The sequence below is a fragment of the Notothenia coriiceps genome, unplaced genomic scaffold, assembly GCF_000735185.1.
Source record: "Notothenia coriiceps isolate Sejong01 unplaced genomic scaffold, NC01 NC01_scaffold00001364, whole genome shotgun sequence".
In the NCBI taxonomy this organism is placed as follows: domain Eukaryota; kingdom Metazoa; phylum Chordata; class Actinopteri; order Perciformes; family Nototheniidae; genus Notothenia; species Notothenia coriiceps.
Window position 1 is genome coordinate 107,200 of NW_011334065.1, and position 16,400 is coordinate 123,599.

Consider the following 16,400-nt stretch of genomic DNA (forward strand, 5'->3'; position numbering starts at 1 on the left):
TACATCATATCAGGGAAACTAGCATGTAACAGTGTTTCATGGCCAAATGTTGTCTGTTTATATGCATACATCTGTTTAAGGGATCTATCTGCACTTTACTTATTTGGTGTTTAATTTCTCATAGCCTGTAATCTCCCTTTCAACACACCATATCCTTGTCTGCAGTCCAACCTTTACTCATTCCGTTTTCTCTGTCTGTGTTTCTCCCTCAGAATCCTGTCTGGGCAGGCAGTGGGGGGTGTCTGCTCCTCAGCCACCTGCTCATCCTGAGCTGAGCAGCACAGAGCTAACAGTGCTCAATTTGCTCCGAGACCGGCGTGACAGCAGTGGTAGCGCCACCAGTTCGGCCTACCTGAGCAGCAGTCGGCGCTCCTCAGGTATCTCCCCCTGCTTCTCCAGTCGACGCTCCAGCCAGGCTTCCCAGAGTGAGGGTACGATGGCTGCAAGCCACCACCGCCGCCTCCACAACCTCAGCTCCACCGACTCATACGACCCCATCTCCACTGATGCCTCCCGCCGGTCAAGCGAGGCGAGTCACTATGGAGGTGGGACAGGAGGAGGGGGTGGAGGGATGCACCTAGGTGCGGGCTGTGGAGGTATAGGAGGAGTAGGTATGGGAGGAGTAGCAGGGTCAAGGGGTATGCTCACTTTAACACCAGCACAGCACTACCACCTGAAAGCCAAGTATGCAGCAGCCACTGGTGGCCCACCTCCCACGCCTCTTCCTAACATGGAGCGCATGAGCTTGAAGACGCGCATGGCCATGATGGATGATGGTGGTAGCAACCAGCCTTTACCGCCACTAGTCAGGCCACATTGCTGCGGTGATGGCACCAACGGGTACACCAATGGGTATGTGGGTCATGCAGGTCATCGGAGGAGAGTCCTCTATCCTGGCGAGGGGCCACTGAATGGGAACCGGAGGGCCAGCGACCCAGTGCGGACGCAGACTCGCGACGTTTGCAATCTGCCACCAGTGCAACGCTTCAACAGCCTCAACAACCTCCACCCTCTTCCGCCCTTGTCCCATCATTCGTCCCCTGAAACCCGCAGCTTTGGCCTACAGAACTACACGCGATCAGAGGGCAACCTTCAGAGAGGCCTGCAGCACTCACCGTACACTCCTAGCATCGCAGAACACGCAGCTTTAGAAGCACTGGCCATGGAGGATCAGGCTGGCATGTTACTTGGGGATGAGGATATGCTGCCAGATGACCTGGTGCAGTATCTTCACTCCCAGGCTCAGGTGGATGGTGGCTCCTATATGCACATTGAGGACCAATTAGCTTCTGGCCAAAGGGACGTCTCCCATCCATCTATGGAGGAAGTAGAACTGATCCAGACATCAGGGTTGAATATGGCCTTTCCTGGATCCCAAAGTCTCCAGCAGATAGCAGAGCGGACAAGCCCGAGTAAGCTTCCCATCCAGTGGAATGAAGTGAGCTCTGGCAGTGTTGACAGGTCTCCTCAGAGAGAACAAAACCACCAAACACAGTGTGGAAGGTGGTCTGGCACAGACCATGGAACAATATCTGCACCTTTTGGCAGGTTTGGAAACATGGTGGTTCAGCAGCAAGCGCCCCTTGATTTCCCGAACAGTTGTGCTCAGGCTAATCTGCCTCAAAATGCTTGTTGTGTCAACCCTGGGGTTAAGCTTGAAACATCACCTAACTCCTGCATGCAGATGAGAGGTACTAGTCACAACTCTACAAACACCTTTGGAAGGCCTAACTTCTCACAGATCGTAGACGCGCCTCTTCCGCAGGCCTTCAAACAGCAGGCCTCCAATGGACCTCAGAAGCAGAGCCACTTCCAACAGAACCACACCACCTCTTGCCAAATTGGGAACAACCTTATCCTTAGCAGGACCTCTATGGACAACATCCCCAGCCTCTCCCAGGGAACTGCTGTTCATCACAATCGACAGGTCCATGTCCCTCGCCCACCGATCGGTTACAGGAATTCAGTGCGGACCCAGCAGTACCTCAACCCAGAGAACTGTGGTGAACAGCAACAATTGCAGAAAAGTGGGGACCACTGTTCCCTTGCGCATCAGGTATCTGGGCTGAAACTAGAGGGCCCAGACCATGGATACTTAGAGCATGGCTTTGATGAATGCCTCTCTTTCGAACCACCAGATGTTAAGGCGTTCCCTATCCTAGAGGAGCAGTGCTTGCTGGACTCCATAGCTGAGTCTGTGGGACAAGGTGCTGGCAACGAGAACACGGCAAGCCTGCTCTCCCCTGGTGCAGACCAGGTGACCAGCACAGTGGATGGCAATGTGCCCAGTTTATTAGATGAGGGCGTAAGTCTAGACTTTGGTGCCATGCTGGAGGATGGCTATGACCAGGGTAGCCTGGTCTCAGGAGTGTTGAGTCCCTCCATCTTCCAGGGTCTGTCCAGGACCTCATCACGCCTGACCACGCCTCGAGCATCTGCGACCTTCCACAGTGTGGCCCCCGGCCTGAACAACATGGCGATCGGAGACATGAGCTCTCTGCTCACCACACTGGCTGAGGAGAGCAAGTTCCTGGCTATCATGCGGTAGCTGCTTTCTCCCTCTTTGCTATCTCCTCCCTTCAGAAAAATGTAAAAAAAGGAAGAGAAAAACTCTGGTGTATGTGAAGATTTAGACCAAAGTGACAATTACGAGAACTTTAATATGTACTTAAAGTGTTCTGGAAAAGGCAATTGCCAAACCCATTTATTTTGTAAAAAGGTCATCCCACACAGAAACGGGATGTGTCAAAATTATGTATAGATAAATAGTTATATTCCTTTTCTGGAATGTAGGCTATTTTTGGAAGCTCTTCTCTTTGTATTTCCATGTGATGGTGAGAAAAAGTTCACTCCTTTAAACAGTATTTGGTTTATTGTCACTGGTTTTGCTGTATACACTATCAGTAAAGATGCATGTATTCAAGGTAAAACATGAACACTGTCTATATAAGTTTATAGACCAGCCCATGTGCCAAGTATCTGCAGTCCTGATCCCACAGGTACAAAGCCGCTCAATCCATTCTGGTTACAGCAGGTCAGAAATGGGTCATTATTTAGCAGGCCCTGGTGATAACTTTGTATCATATATCATAGGTTTTTAATAAGTGGTGTATTTACATTTGCTGTTATTTTGTTTGTTACTTTTGTGAATCTGTAAATGTTTCAGTGCTTCTACCAAGTTTTACCAAGTGGTGTTTTTGTGGAGAGTAACTGCAGTATGGTAACGAACACATTCAAGTCTTCAAGGTACTGTAGATAGTCGTCCCCTTGATATCTAAATGGCTTGGTTTAGTTAGTCTGGTAAGGTACTCACAAGTGTATATAACAGTGTTTTTATATTCTGTTTGTGAAAATCAAATGTTGACATTGGATTGCACGGTTGTTTGGAGCTGATATGAAAATGGACATTTTCTCCTTTATGATCAAAGGTCCCCGTTGGTGCGTTATGTATGCTTACATAAATAGATATGATTATTTCATGTTTTTAATCTGTCTTGATGACCAACAGTGGTCCACAGCACATGAATTTCCCTCTCGTAAAGATACAGTAAATGCTGTTAAGTGACGTGTTCTGTTTGATAGGAAATCCTCTGTATTGTTTTCTCCAAAGCTCTTAAATTCAGAATGTGGACTGCCATCAAGTCTTGCAGTAAATTTGTGAACAGTGTTAGTATTGCCTTGCAGTCCTATGTGACTGGACACAGAATATGGAGTAGTTTACCTTTTATTCAGCGTCAAAGCAATGAGGTTCAAATTGTTTTGTTGTTCTTTGGTACTTTTATCATTTTGTAGCTGTGCATTGGTGGTTTTTTCTTCTTCAAAGAAGTAGAAATTATTTTCTTTGAGGGAAGGAAATTATATTGAGATATGTGCCTTATACGTACAGTATCTGCCTGTCGATCAAGAGAAAGATCACTGCCAATCTTCCATTGTGAAAAATAAAAAAATATTAAACATGTAAAGTGTCTTGTGAGACCTGAACAAATATAAAATGACAGAACATTTATATATGAAAAGTCAGACTATCAGAAAAGTTCAGATTTGCAAAATGCATTCTACTTTTCTTTGATTTTGTTTTTTTTAAGTTTTCACATTTTGTTGTGCTCTTTTATATATAATGTGTAAATACAATACACTTTCTGTAGGTTTAGCAGAGGAAATGGGAAATATCCTGGGGCCAATAAAGAATTGACTTTGAAAGCAGCGATTCCCAGGCCCTGGGTAGAGGCCAGACAGATCTGGCTCAGAGCGGAGCGGCCAGTCCGCCAGAAGAGCCACTTTGCTCTTTTATAACTGACTACAAATGTTTGTATGGTTTTAATAAAAATGAGAAAATAAATTAAAAAGAACTTATATTTTAAGTCTCTTTTCTTCTTCCTGTGCTGGTTTAAATCACGTATAAAATGTGCTGGGTTGATAAATGGTTTTGTTTTTTATGGCGACAATCCAACATAGAGGACATGTAATGTCAAACAGAAGACCTACTTCTGCACACACTCCTTATGTCACTCTCATTCAAGCTGATTTAGCAATTAATCCACCAAACATAACCGTGCCATGCAAATTAATAGACAGTAAATACATATTAAGCCAGTTGTTACTTTACAATTTTTGACTTGGTAAAATAAACCTCTCATTTCAAATAAAAGTTTCAAGATCATTCTCCATCAGTGATGTCACTGATGGAGAATATCTAGAGCTTCTGATGCCCTCTTCTGATCATTTCAAGAAATTACAACTGCACCGTAAGGGCTGAGCTATGCAGTGTTTTAATCCCTTACTCACACATTTGATGATTATAAATGCCTTATTTGGTTACATAATCACATTTAAAGCCCCGGTCTCTGTGCTGAGATTAGAGGCCAGTGGGTTTTAGTATACCTGTTTATTACATTGACATCTCTACTAGTGGTTACCAGCTCACATGTATCTCCAGGCTCATAGCCCATCATCGCATATCAGAAGTCCTTTCAATTGGCTTTGTGCATGCAAAGAGCTCTTGCACCATTACCTAACTTTTCAGATGGAGGAAAAAGGGAATCTTTTCTAAGAGAGTCCCCCATTATGCTTTTTAGCAGCTCACCTCAAGTGCAATCATGTGACGGAAATGAAGGGCACCTTTCCACTTTCCACTGCAGAGATGGCAATACCTAGGATACAAGAGACAATTTTTTACTTCCGATGCTCTGAGGCTGCAGCACTATCATTTCACTCAGTGGCTTTTTTATAACACTGCACTTACCGAGCTACAAGGAAGGCATTTTCTGGACAGGTAACATCCAGTTGACCAATCCGTACACTTTCAACTGTTTTGCTTCTTATCCAACACTTCTAGGCATTTTCTATGAATTGCACTAATGATAAACAGGATGTGGGAACATATTAGGGATAAAATGAAGAAAGGGGATTTGTATACAATAGGAAACATTTTATTACTAAAAAGTTGTCTTATACTGAAGGTGCTCCGTCAGCAGTGTTCCCACAACTATTCTTTATTGAAATCACAAGATTGTTTTTATTACCACTTAAGAAAAAAAAAAAAAATCAATCACACATGAACCGACAGAAACTATGGACTATATACAGTGGGAGAGGAGGGTCACAGGTGTGGCTTCAATTTGCCAGCGTATGTTGGGTGTTTTAACACACTAGGCTCATCCAGGAGGCACTTGAATGTGAGAGCCTTAAGAGCCAGGGCCTAGCCAGAGTGCTGGAAGGGGAGGAAGGTAAAAAACATGGAAATGTCCAGCAACAGAAAAACAACAATTAGCTGCTTTGACAAAAAAAAGAAAACTCTTGTTCAAGGAGTACATAATATGCATCTATTCCTTCAGCTCAGACCTCAAGGCCTAAAGACTTGGTTAGGGGTGGGGGGTGTTGCTGTCACAATTGGGAAACTGATGCTGTATACAGAGCATTTACGGGCCTGCACCACAGAAATCTAGAGCACAAAGGGTGCACATTCAAAAGCATGCATCGCCTCACGATGAGAATTGTTATAAAAAGAATCAAAGTATTTAGTCATCTGCAACTACGACAAAACTCAAGTGTCTGCTGCTTGAGATTGTTAATGCAATAGACATACAGTATGTACAGGAATTATATTTTTTTTAAACATCTGTCACTCCAATCAATGCCAGTTAAATTAAAAAGAAAAGTCCATAACTGCATTGCCGGGTATGAGGGGAAAAGTTTACAAAGATATATCACGAAAATCAATGTCTTCAAGAATGGCTACCATTTCAATAATCTATTTACAATAAAACAAAATGATGTATCCATAACCAAAATAGAGTTGAAGAAGAACAGAAAGCCATGACATTCTGAATAAAGGTCTGTGGGTTGGCTGCTTCGCTGCAGAGTTTCTGTCAGAGCGGGCATTAGTGGTCGGTTCTGTGTCTGCTCTGGGACTGTGTGGCGTTCAGGTGTCAGATTTTCTCCTGGATAAAGGGGTGCTGCAGGGCCTGGTTGATGCTGATGCGTTTGGCTGGGTCCAGCATTAGGGTGCTATCCAGCATGTCCTTCAGGAGCATCACTTTCTTCCTCTGATCCTCGGGCAGTCGCTGGTGTCCTATCATGTCAACCAGCAGGTCTTTGGTCTGGTTGATGGTGCTCATCACCGTCACCTTCTCCTGATAGCGCAGGGAAATGAAAAAGACGTCAAGTCATTTTCAATATTTAACACAATCTGAATGTGTGGCCTAACAGCTTATGAAACAACATTTTATAACTAATAGAAATGGTATTTCATCAGCTGTAAATGTGCTGGAAAAGATGTAGGAAACTCCTTACCCTTTCTGTCACTTTGTCTACTTCAATGTACAGGAAGTTTAAATTCTGATCGAAGTGCTGGTCTTTGAACAAGCCTTTACGGATCATCTGAGGAGAGAAACGCACGATATTGCATCAGCCAACTTCTGGAACACTGCATGGAACAGCAGCAACGCGACACACTTCATCTAGGAAACTGAAACAATAACTGAAGGAAGTGAAGTCATATGACATAATTTTACCTTGTTGGGCATCTTGCCTTTGAGGTCCATAGCTAGTTTGATCATGTGGTTGTTGGAGGATCCAGGAAAGAGGATTTTGCCAGTGTAAAGCTCATGTAAAGTGCAGCCAACAGACCACATGTCGATCCCATAGTCGTACGGCTTTCCTATGACTGAGAAAAATAATTGTGAGCTAGGTCCAGATCGAAATGGAACTCATTAATGGTGAGGTACAAAATAATGCAACTCACTGATTTCTGGAGCTCTGTAGAATCTGCTGACCAGGTATGGTGTGATGTCATTGTCAGCGACATGTGATGCAGAACCGAAATCACAGAGCTTCAAAATGGTCTTTGACTCATTCACCTTTAAGGGGGGGAAATGTACACGTAAAATAATGTAATTTTCTCTTAACTGATTTAAATTAAAAAATGTTAAGAATGGGGTTTACACCCTACCAGGATATTGTCTGGCTTGATGTCAGCATGAAGTATGTTGCAGCGTTTGAGCAGCTTGAGGGCTAAGAAAAGCTGCTGGCTGTATGAGCGCACGGCCTTGATGTGAAGCCCGACATCTTTACCGTATTTTTTCAACACCTCTCGCAAATTCATACTGCAGAAGAGAATAGAGCAGGACATTAAAAAGTGAGTGCAACACATACATTCTAAAAACAGCAATGGATCTCAAACAATGAGAAGAAAGGTGAAGTGTTCCTTTGGTCAGTACCTGAGAGGCTCAAATACCAGACAAAGATGCTGCTTGTGGTAGAAGTGCCTGAAGAGGCGGAGGCAGTGGAACTTGTCATCAGGATCCGCATCATTCAGTTTCTTGAGGAATTCTAACTCCTTCAACCCGGTCTTCTGCCTGTTAAGCAAAACAAAAAATAAATGTTATTATATCAACATCCGTGGGATTATTGTTGTTTAGAGTATTTTATTTCTGTCGTCTAAACAAGTTTGTATATATTTGACATTCATAGAAATGTTTTAAGTCATATAGAAAAAAGGTATGACTCACATGAGCTCATTGTTTCTGATGATCTTGACTGCCACCTCCTGGCCGGCCCTGGCAGTGTCCCTGGCTCTGATCACGTTGCTGAACACTCCATGGCCGGTGTAGCCGTAAACATCGTACCGCTTGTCAAGTGTCTCCCCAATATTCACCCCTAAATGATGACAATTCATGAAATGGTTAAAAGCAGAAAGGCTGATTCTCCACTTAACACCTGTGCATCACCAAGGAAATGTTTGGCTTGTTTTTCTTTCTTAGAATTTTGGAAGCTCAACCTCAGCTCCTATATTAATTATATAACAAACTGTGTGTAGCAAAAATAATGACATAAACGCCATAAGAAAAATGTCCACCATTTTGATCCAATGTTACAGAATAAAAGTATACTTTCATTTGATCAGGTTTCAAACCTAGTGCACTGTGTTCAAATGTTTGTTGTTTACTATTTTAATGGATTCAGAACATTTTTCCACCATGGGGAGTTTTGTGAAGGGGGCTTTTTTTGTTCTATAAGGCCATCACAGCAAACAAAAAATAAGGTGAGGCATAAGGATTGAAAAAGTCAATTAAGATGCATGCGCCTATATGGACAGGCTTTGAAAGGAAGCAGTGTTTATATGAAGTTGCTAGAGTACACGGAGGCAGCACTCACGGTAGTAACCCTCAGCATCGGTCCAGTTGTCCCTGAGGTTGGGGTTCTCTTTGAAGTCCTTTCCTACACCTGCTGCTCTCATCCTGGCACTCTGCAGAAACACAAAGAATGAGGTCAGTGGCACATAACAGATGCTGAGACTCTTCCAGTGTTTCCCATTATCACTTTATTCTCTCAGTTTCCTACAAAGCCAGTGAACATTACAAAGATAACAAACAGCAGAAGAGTAGAGTAAAGCTCAGATGTGCTGCTAAAATTTGACTTTTCATTTTCCTAAATCACAAAATACTCACATCAAAGTCAGCAGCAAACATGTCATCTGACTCTGTAAACATGTCGGGCGCTGAAGGCTTCTTTGGGTTTGCTCCTGAAACGAACAAAAACAATAAAACAACAGGATGAGCTTCAAGTAATCCAGCATGTTGTAAAACAGAATATCTGGAACATGTATTTGATTCACATACTCTGCAGAGATCAAAACATGCTGCAGGTGGCAGAGACACCCACGCTTTGGATTACAAGCCAGCAACTGAATGAACACGACAGAAAGAAACAAAATTAAAATCCCTGCATCACACAACTCTGCATTTCTTACACAAATAGAGCCATTTCTGTTTTGTATAGACCGTCATTCTTTGGTCAGTCTAAGTCATCACCGTGTATAATAGACCAGAAAAAGTGCCAACATCAATGCCCTTTTTAGTTCACTGAATTTAAAAAGCCAGGGCAAAACTGTGATTTGGACTTTCTGGAGTGACCGTGATTGAACGGGGGGGAATGGCATTGTAAAAAAATGCCATTTGCTTACGATAAAAATCAAAGCCAGAAAGCTGAGAGGACACTATTCACAGTGATTGCTGTCCTTGATGGAGCTTTTAGCTGTTCCGGGTTCTGATCTCCATGTTCTCAGAAGAGTGTGCACTTCAGTGATGAATGCAGCTACATTTCAAAAGGTGTAAGTGATGGGTGAGGCATTAGATTGCAATACACTGTAGTTACCAGGGTCCAGCTAACCCCATTCTGCCACGGATGGCTGTGTCAGAGTACTTTTGTGATTGACCTATTCCTCATTCCATTTTACCAAAGAGTTTAAGCCATACATGATTGAGGCCCTCTGGAGAACTAGTGTGATCATACTTCTGGCTAGCAGGTGTGGAGGAACAAGTTCTTGAATGGGGATGAGGTGCTGAAGATTGACCCGTCAATGCCACCGTACACATAAATCGTATATATTATTGTGCATATATCCAGTAGATAATGTACAATGCACCACCAACCTCCCCTTATTCTTTTAGAGTTATTAATTGCAGTTAACCGCAAAGTTGTTCATTCAGTTGGCCTTGTTTGCCGACAGATACAATCACGTGTCAAGACCTTACCGTCTTTCTCCTGGGCGATGAGGTTGTGCTTGGCTTTGATGCTGGCCTCGAAGGTGTTCAGGTTCTCCCGCTCATACTCCTTGACGTCTGCAGCTACTCGCTCCAAGATGTCGTCTGGGGAGGGGGAACGGCTGCGCGTGCTGCTCTGAGGGCTGCAGGGCTCCGACGCCATGTTGGAGTCCTCATTCCCAGCCTTGTATTTCTGTAAACATTGAGCGACCATTAGAATACATCTCAAACACAGTAAGCACGGTCCATTGAAAAGGGTGTTTGTTTACAACTTTTTCACCAACATCAGACTGATTTATAAGACTTATTTAACAGCAGGGGTGAATCAAACGTAAACAGACCTGGACGATGGCCAAGCGCTGCTGGCGACGCTGTTCAATGAGAGCTTCTTCATCGACCTCCTCTCCATCAAAGTCCTCTAAACTGCAAACAAAAATTGGTCAGAACGATGGATATGCACAATCTTTTCATTATCAGGGCCAATGTAGGTGATCTAATATTAGTCAGCTAGGTAGCAGTCATGGAACACTGTATCTAATACACTTTTGAACTGACTAAAACTTTATTAACACAGATTCATAGAATATATGATTCACAAAATGCAAGTCTATTTTTCTTCCATTTTCACTTGGCATTTGAACTAAAATCAAACATGAAACCTTAATATCATTTGTAAAACAGTATCACAAAGATACAGAAGGGTAACAATCCGGTTTTACTCACGCTTCTCCCTCTGAGGACTCCTGGTCGACCTTCATGCCCTCCGACAGGCTGCCCTTGAACTTGTCTTCGTCTCTGGTGCGTCTTCGTCTCCTGTCCCGGTCGCGGGACATTGAGCGTCGGTACTGTCTGGGTCTTCCATACCGGTCCCTGTCCCCTGGCCTGCAAGGCATGGATGTGAAGGAGTGATAGTTTATTACCTTGTTACTTGCCATAACACTAGTAAATTCAGTTTTGATGCTCACTGCAAAACACCAAAGAGAAGCATCAAAGAATGAGAAAAGGTCAAAAGCTGATTCGAAGTGCGAATAAAAAGTGCAATCACCTGTGTGCCAGTGGAGACCTGCTCCGTCTGCGAGGGGAGGAGCGGGAGCGTCGTCGAGGTGACATGGACCTCCTTCTTAGAGGTGAGCGACTCATCCTGCGCCGAGCGACTCCTCTGGGGCTGTTCTCTCGTGAGCGATCTCTGCCTGGCCCAGCATCTGGCCGGGGGCGCTTCCTGAAAACATCAAGGGAGTGGAGAGATGAGCTCAACCGCACATTCTACATTTTAACTTAACAGTTACTGTGCAAAAGGACCATCAGGAAAAGCTATCGTAACTGTGATTACTTTTACCGTTTCACAGAGCCAATGGAGTGGGCGAGGGACTCCATGCCCTTACTTTCTTTTTCTGTATTTCAATTTGTATCTGTATGTGTTATATCTTGAATGTGACTGGAAGACATTTTTTAAAGTAAAGAAATGTTTAAACAGTCCTTTTGTTCCTGATTTTATTTTCCAACACTTGATCCCTGTTCATCTTTAAGATTGAATTAATTCATTGTAATAACCACTTGTGTGGCATGTAACACTGACTCCTGTGTGTCAGTCAACCTATATTACCATTAGAAGTTATAAAAGTTAAAACAGCTTGTTTAATAACCTCATCGGTGAGTCTTGTCTGTCAGCTTCCCTCCTCCTTGGGTCTGGCGAGCGGCTGCGGGGTCTCCGAGGGGGGGACCTTGCTCTGATAGGAGACTGGCTCTGTTTGGATGCCCTGTCAGTGGCAGTAGCTGCGGGATTCTGGGCCTCTCTGTGGCGAGGGGAAGCACTGCGTTTCTTCATAGGGCTGTGGGGCCCTCGTCTGTGAGGGGAGCGGTTTTCTTTCCCAGAGGACGCGTCCTTGGATGGGGACTTAGCGGGCCGTTTGTCCTTGTCGGCGTCTGAGCGACCCGGTCGTTCTCGTGATCTGGACCGCCCTCTTGCTCTCTCCTGGTTTGGTCTCTCGTCCCGCGGTGGAGAGGAACGTTTATCAGTGTGGCTGCCTGAGTTGGACTTCGTTGTTCTGTCCTTGGACCTATCAGTGCTGTCCGAAGGCTTTCTGTCTTTTGACCTGCTTCTGCCACGGCCTCTGTCTTTACCAGTTGTGTCCTTGGGGGTTTTGGTCACCTTTTCCTGCTTTGGCTCCTTGACCTGCCCTAGCCTGTCAGCAGACTTACTCCTACTACGGCGCTTGGAGGCAGACTTACTACCCTCTGTTGAGTCCCGTCTAGACTTCCCACCTTTTGCCCCTCTGGGAGATGTAGTTTTTCCTGAGCTGCCCCTTTGACGCTGTTCTCCATTTCTCATCCTGCCTTCTCCATCCTCTTCGGATCCAGAGTTATAACCCTGAAGGATCAGACCCATGCCTGACTGGACCTTTCCCTCCATCAACTGGCTGTCCAGCTCAGCTTTGATCATGGCCCTCTGTTTTTCCAAGTCCTCCAGCAAGGCCCTGTCATCCAGACTTGGATTTCCAGAGGAGGGAGAGGATTCCATTTTTTTGTGGCCGGAGGCAAACAGGGCGGCGGCGGCGGCAACAGCAGCAGCAGCAGCAGCAGAGGGAGACGAGCCCTCTTTGCGCTTGTGTTTCCTGTGTTTGTGACGATGCTTGCGTTTACGGTCCTTGTCCTCATCAGAGACATGCTTGTGTTTTTTGTGCTTGCTGCGATGCTTGTGTTTTTTCCGCTTGTGTTTACCGCTGCTGCTGCTGTGATGTTTGGACACCTCTTCAGTCTTCTCACCATTAGTCTCTGCCTCCTCCTAGGAAGAGACAACATATCAGCTTGACATTTTATTCAGGTTTAAGATAATCCCATTATTTAAATGTATAGATCTGTTGTATAAGCATAGCTATTATCTTCATTTGTATATGGTTGAACACTTATCTCTTGAATGTCAGACAGTGTTAAAGTAACAAATCAAAACAGAATAAATATGGGTATTATTTTAATTTTGTATTTGTGCTTGTATGTAATGATGTTATGGCATAATGATGCCTTCACCCCGTAGAAATGAAAATGCACTAAGGGGGAAACTAAAAATGAAATTAAACGAAGGGAATTATGTATCTGTTGTTTGATACTTTTTTTCTCCCTTTGTCCACAAGGTCAAACATATAACTGACACTATTTTTTGTTAAATGTGTATAATATTTTTTCAAGTGCAGACTTGAAGCCCCATTGCTGATACAGTTTAAGATTTTTTTTTTTAGATTGCTTAATTAAAAAATCAACTCAAAATAAATTGAAGGTAAAATGTTGATCAGAATCATGGCATCATACCACTGAGGATATTTAGGTCTTGCTCTTGTCCACCCCTACCTCTTCCTCCTCTTCTCCTTCTTCTTCAGACACATCTCCGCTGTCCTCATTTCCACTTTTTTCCTGGATCTCCAGATCTTGCTTTCTGTATAGGAGAGAACAATCTTGAACATTGAGCACACACAAAAACATAGTATTGCTAAAATGACTTCCAAACATGACGATTGACGGGATTAACGGACAACAATTGTATAAAAAAAAAACCTGGTCCAAAGATAATCCAGATCTTGTTAATCAGACATGACATAACTGATTCACAATGATAGTTTCTACTTCAAGCTATTCAGAATGAATTAAATGAAAATAATAATCAGTTCATCAAGTGATTATGACATAACCCCCAGATGTAGACTTGCACAGCTTAGTAGTACAAAGGCTTTATATTGTTGTCTCTCCTCCAACACTGGTAACCATTGGCAACCAGTCTTTGGTATCACTGAAACTGTTGGTACTGTGGTGAAATTAACTTGTGTCCTTAAAATCTTCTTCAGAAAGTCCACTTTAATAAATATGATTAAATAAATACTTATCATATTAGTTGTTTTGTTTACATTGCATTTATTTCTCAAAACACCACAGGAACTGCTGCCGTCTTCAAGCATAAATAGACTGAAATGGTGCAAATATGTTGCAAGATAAAGTATAGCTTTAAAGTCCTTTTAGAATAACATGTAACTCATCAGAGGTAAGTTTTGAGATCACTGTGAGCACCAGTTAGACGAATAGTTTAAACCATGATTACGTAATGTGCCGAATTAAGATAAAAACGGCAAAACACAATATACAGAAACGCTAACATGAATAGGCACAACTTTTTGAGAAATGTCTGCTTATTAGGGAGGCGACAAAAACCATGTGTAACCATGCACACTTCACGGTTTCATTCTTCCCACCAAGACAACCGCCAAGACGGTGTTCTCTCATTAGCACGGATACGCTAACCGTTACTAGCAAAGTTAGAGCTAGCAAGCAAGCTTCATCCTCAGGTAGCGTCAAGCTATGCTAACTTACTTTACATGATAGGCGCATGGGACCAAACACAAGTGTTTGGTTGCATAAGGTCTCATAGGAACATAGTGTGGACGTAAATAAACAAGGACGCGGATAAGGTACACTTCTATATGTTATGCGTTTAGCAAACCGTAAAGCTAGGTGAGCTAAAGAACATTAGCTGGTTGGCTAAGAACGTTAGCTAGTCGTCGGTGAGCGATTTAGCTAACGTTAGCCCCGGCAACAACGTGAAGATGCTACTGTTAACCCCCGCAGCTAAAACGTACAGAACAATTCCCCTTTGATGTTAGACGGGGTCGAAACTTGCACCGTATTACCACAAACGTCTTATATTAAATTAAATGACTTACACGTGTTCGTTGCCATTATTCATTATTGTGGACGCGATGTCCACCTCAACGTCGGCCATTTTCCTCAGTTGAGGGGCCTCTTCTTCTTTGGTTATTTTGTCCACAAAAGTACATTGATCTACAAATACAAATGTGCCCTCTATTGTGCTGGCGGTGAACTACAATTAGGATTAATCCAATGAAATGTGCCTGTTGTCCACCAGGGTGCATGACTGTGTAACTTAAAAAGTCAGGCCACTGTACATGTTTTAAAAATCATTTGCATCATTAACACACAGGAGGTTTTAATAAAGAAGCTTACAGATGACATGAATTGCCAAAGAGTATCAAGTGTGTTCAAAAAGTACAGGAGAGTTAGTCAACCTGATCGGCATTGGTAATAATGAAGCGTGCAATATATTTGTTCTCACGTGTTTCACTTGTTATTAACCAACTTGGATACTTTTAGCAAGTAGTTAAAAAATGTATCCATGTTGGAAATGTCATTGGCCAAAAAAAAAGCGCATTCACAGGATAAATGAAAAGAGATGTTAAGCATTATAATTATAAAGTACACCCATAATACACAGGTTTCATTCCTTGATTATTTACAGTTTCTCTGCAAGCCATATTGTACAGACTGATCAATTACACCAGCAGCCTTGGGTGCAGTTTTTTTAGAGAAAGCCTGCAAAAAAGGCTGCCCTGGGAGGTGGTTTGCTCGTACCACAGGATGGCCCTGGAAGTCAATTAGTGTATCAGGTGGTTTGAGGGCCTATGGTGCACTGTAGGGTGCATGAGGGGGTTGTGTCCCTCACTGTGCCCTAGTGTCTTCTTCAATAAGCATTAGCCGTGTTCACACCGGAGTACTTTCACTCATACTTTTCCCCTTTAGTTCTGTTAGTGGCAAGCATAAATAAATGGTACGAGGAGCGCTTGGATGCTCTGCATGACAAATGCATGACAAAGTTCAAGCATACATTAAGCACTCTTCAAAAATACAAAACAATAAATAAGAGCACTTTGAGCGGCAGCTACACGCACACACAGACACACACACACACACACACACACACACACACACACACACACACACACACACACACACACACACACACACACACACACACAGTGTGTATGTATGTGTATATATATATATATTTTGGTAGGCTATGCTATTTGATGCTATATTATCTTCTACTATACACTTGCATTGTGTACACTGTCTTGTCCCTGCCTGCACCCTGTCCAATGTTGACTAGTAAACACATTCTTAGTATGTTGTAAAACTACATGGCGACTAAACAGAACTTGTATCTTGCTTATTTTTCCTCTTAGGAAAGCGGGCACGGGATGAGAATTTCTTTGACACCGTCGAGGCGATGGAGGACCGGCGTGCCGTGGTCAAAGAGTCGATGCACAGGGATCAGATGGGGCTGTTAAGCAAGGCCCAGGAAACGGAGGACAAGATGCTCACGATGATGGAGCGCCAGGCTGAAGTGTTGACGCGGCAGATGGAGCGCCAGGATGAAGTGTTGGCGCAGCGCCAGGATGAATTGTCGGAGCGGCGTGAGCAGCGCCAGGAGTGCCAGGATGAGCGACAAACCTCTTTCCAGAATGGGTTTCTGGAAGTGCTTTCCCAGTTAGTGAAAGCCAACAGGTCTTCCTCATAGTT

At 43.5% G+C, this 16,400-nt stretch overlaps 2 protein-coding genes across 3 annotated transcripts in view; one reads left to right on the forward strand and one right to left on the reverse strand.

The window, feature by feature from the left end:
- gli3 (GLI family zinc finger 3) overlaps nucleotides 1-4,343 on the forward strand; it is a 99,388-nt gene extending 95,045 nt beyond the window's left edge. For both annotated transcript variants that reach the window (XM_010788377.1, XM_010788385.1), the window contains exon 15: nucleotides 213-4,343. In XM_010788377.1, coding sequence (XP_010786679.1) covers nucleotides 213-2,548 — 2,336 coding nt within the window. In that variant the 3' untranslated portion in view covers nucleotides 2,549-4,343. The remainder of the gene's footprint in view (nucleotides 1-212) is intronic.
- A 1,068-nt stretch (nucleotides 4,344-5,411) lies between these two features.
- prpf4bb (pre-mRNA processing factor 4Bb) lies at nucleotides 5,412-14,828 on the reverse strand. Its single transcript, XM_010788396.1, has 16 exons — nucleotides 14,747-14,828; nucleotides 13,386-13,470; nucleotides 11,687-12,825; nucleotides 11,089-11,262; nucleotides 10,767-10,925; nucleotides 10,385-10,466; nucleotides 10,035-10,236; nucleotides 8,949-9,022; nucleotides 8,656-8,746; nucleotides 8,010-8,157; nucleotides 7,719-7,856; nucleotides 7,451-7,604; nucleotides 7,244-7,358; nucleotides 7,014-7,165; nucleotides 6,793-6,879; nucleotides 5,412-6,632 (listed from the first exon to the last, which is right to left on the reverse strand). Exons 1-16 carry the CDS (start codon nucleotides 14,803-14,805, stop codon nucleotides 6,429-6,431), a joined length of 3,063 nt encoding a protein of 1,020 aa, XP_010786698.1. The 5' UTR covers nucleotides 14,806-14,828; the 3' UTR covers nucleotides 5,412-6,428.
- Nucleotides 14,829-16,400: the final 1,572 nt, after the last annotated feature.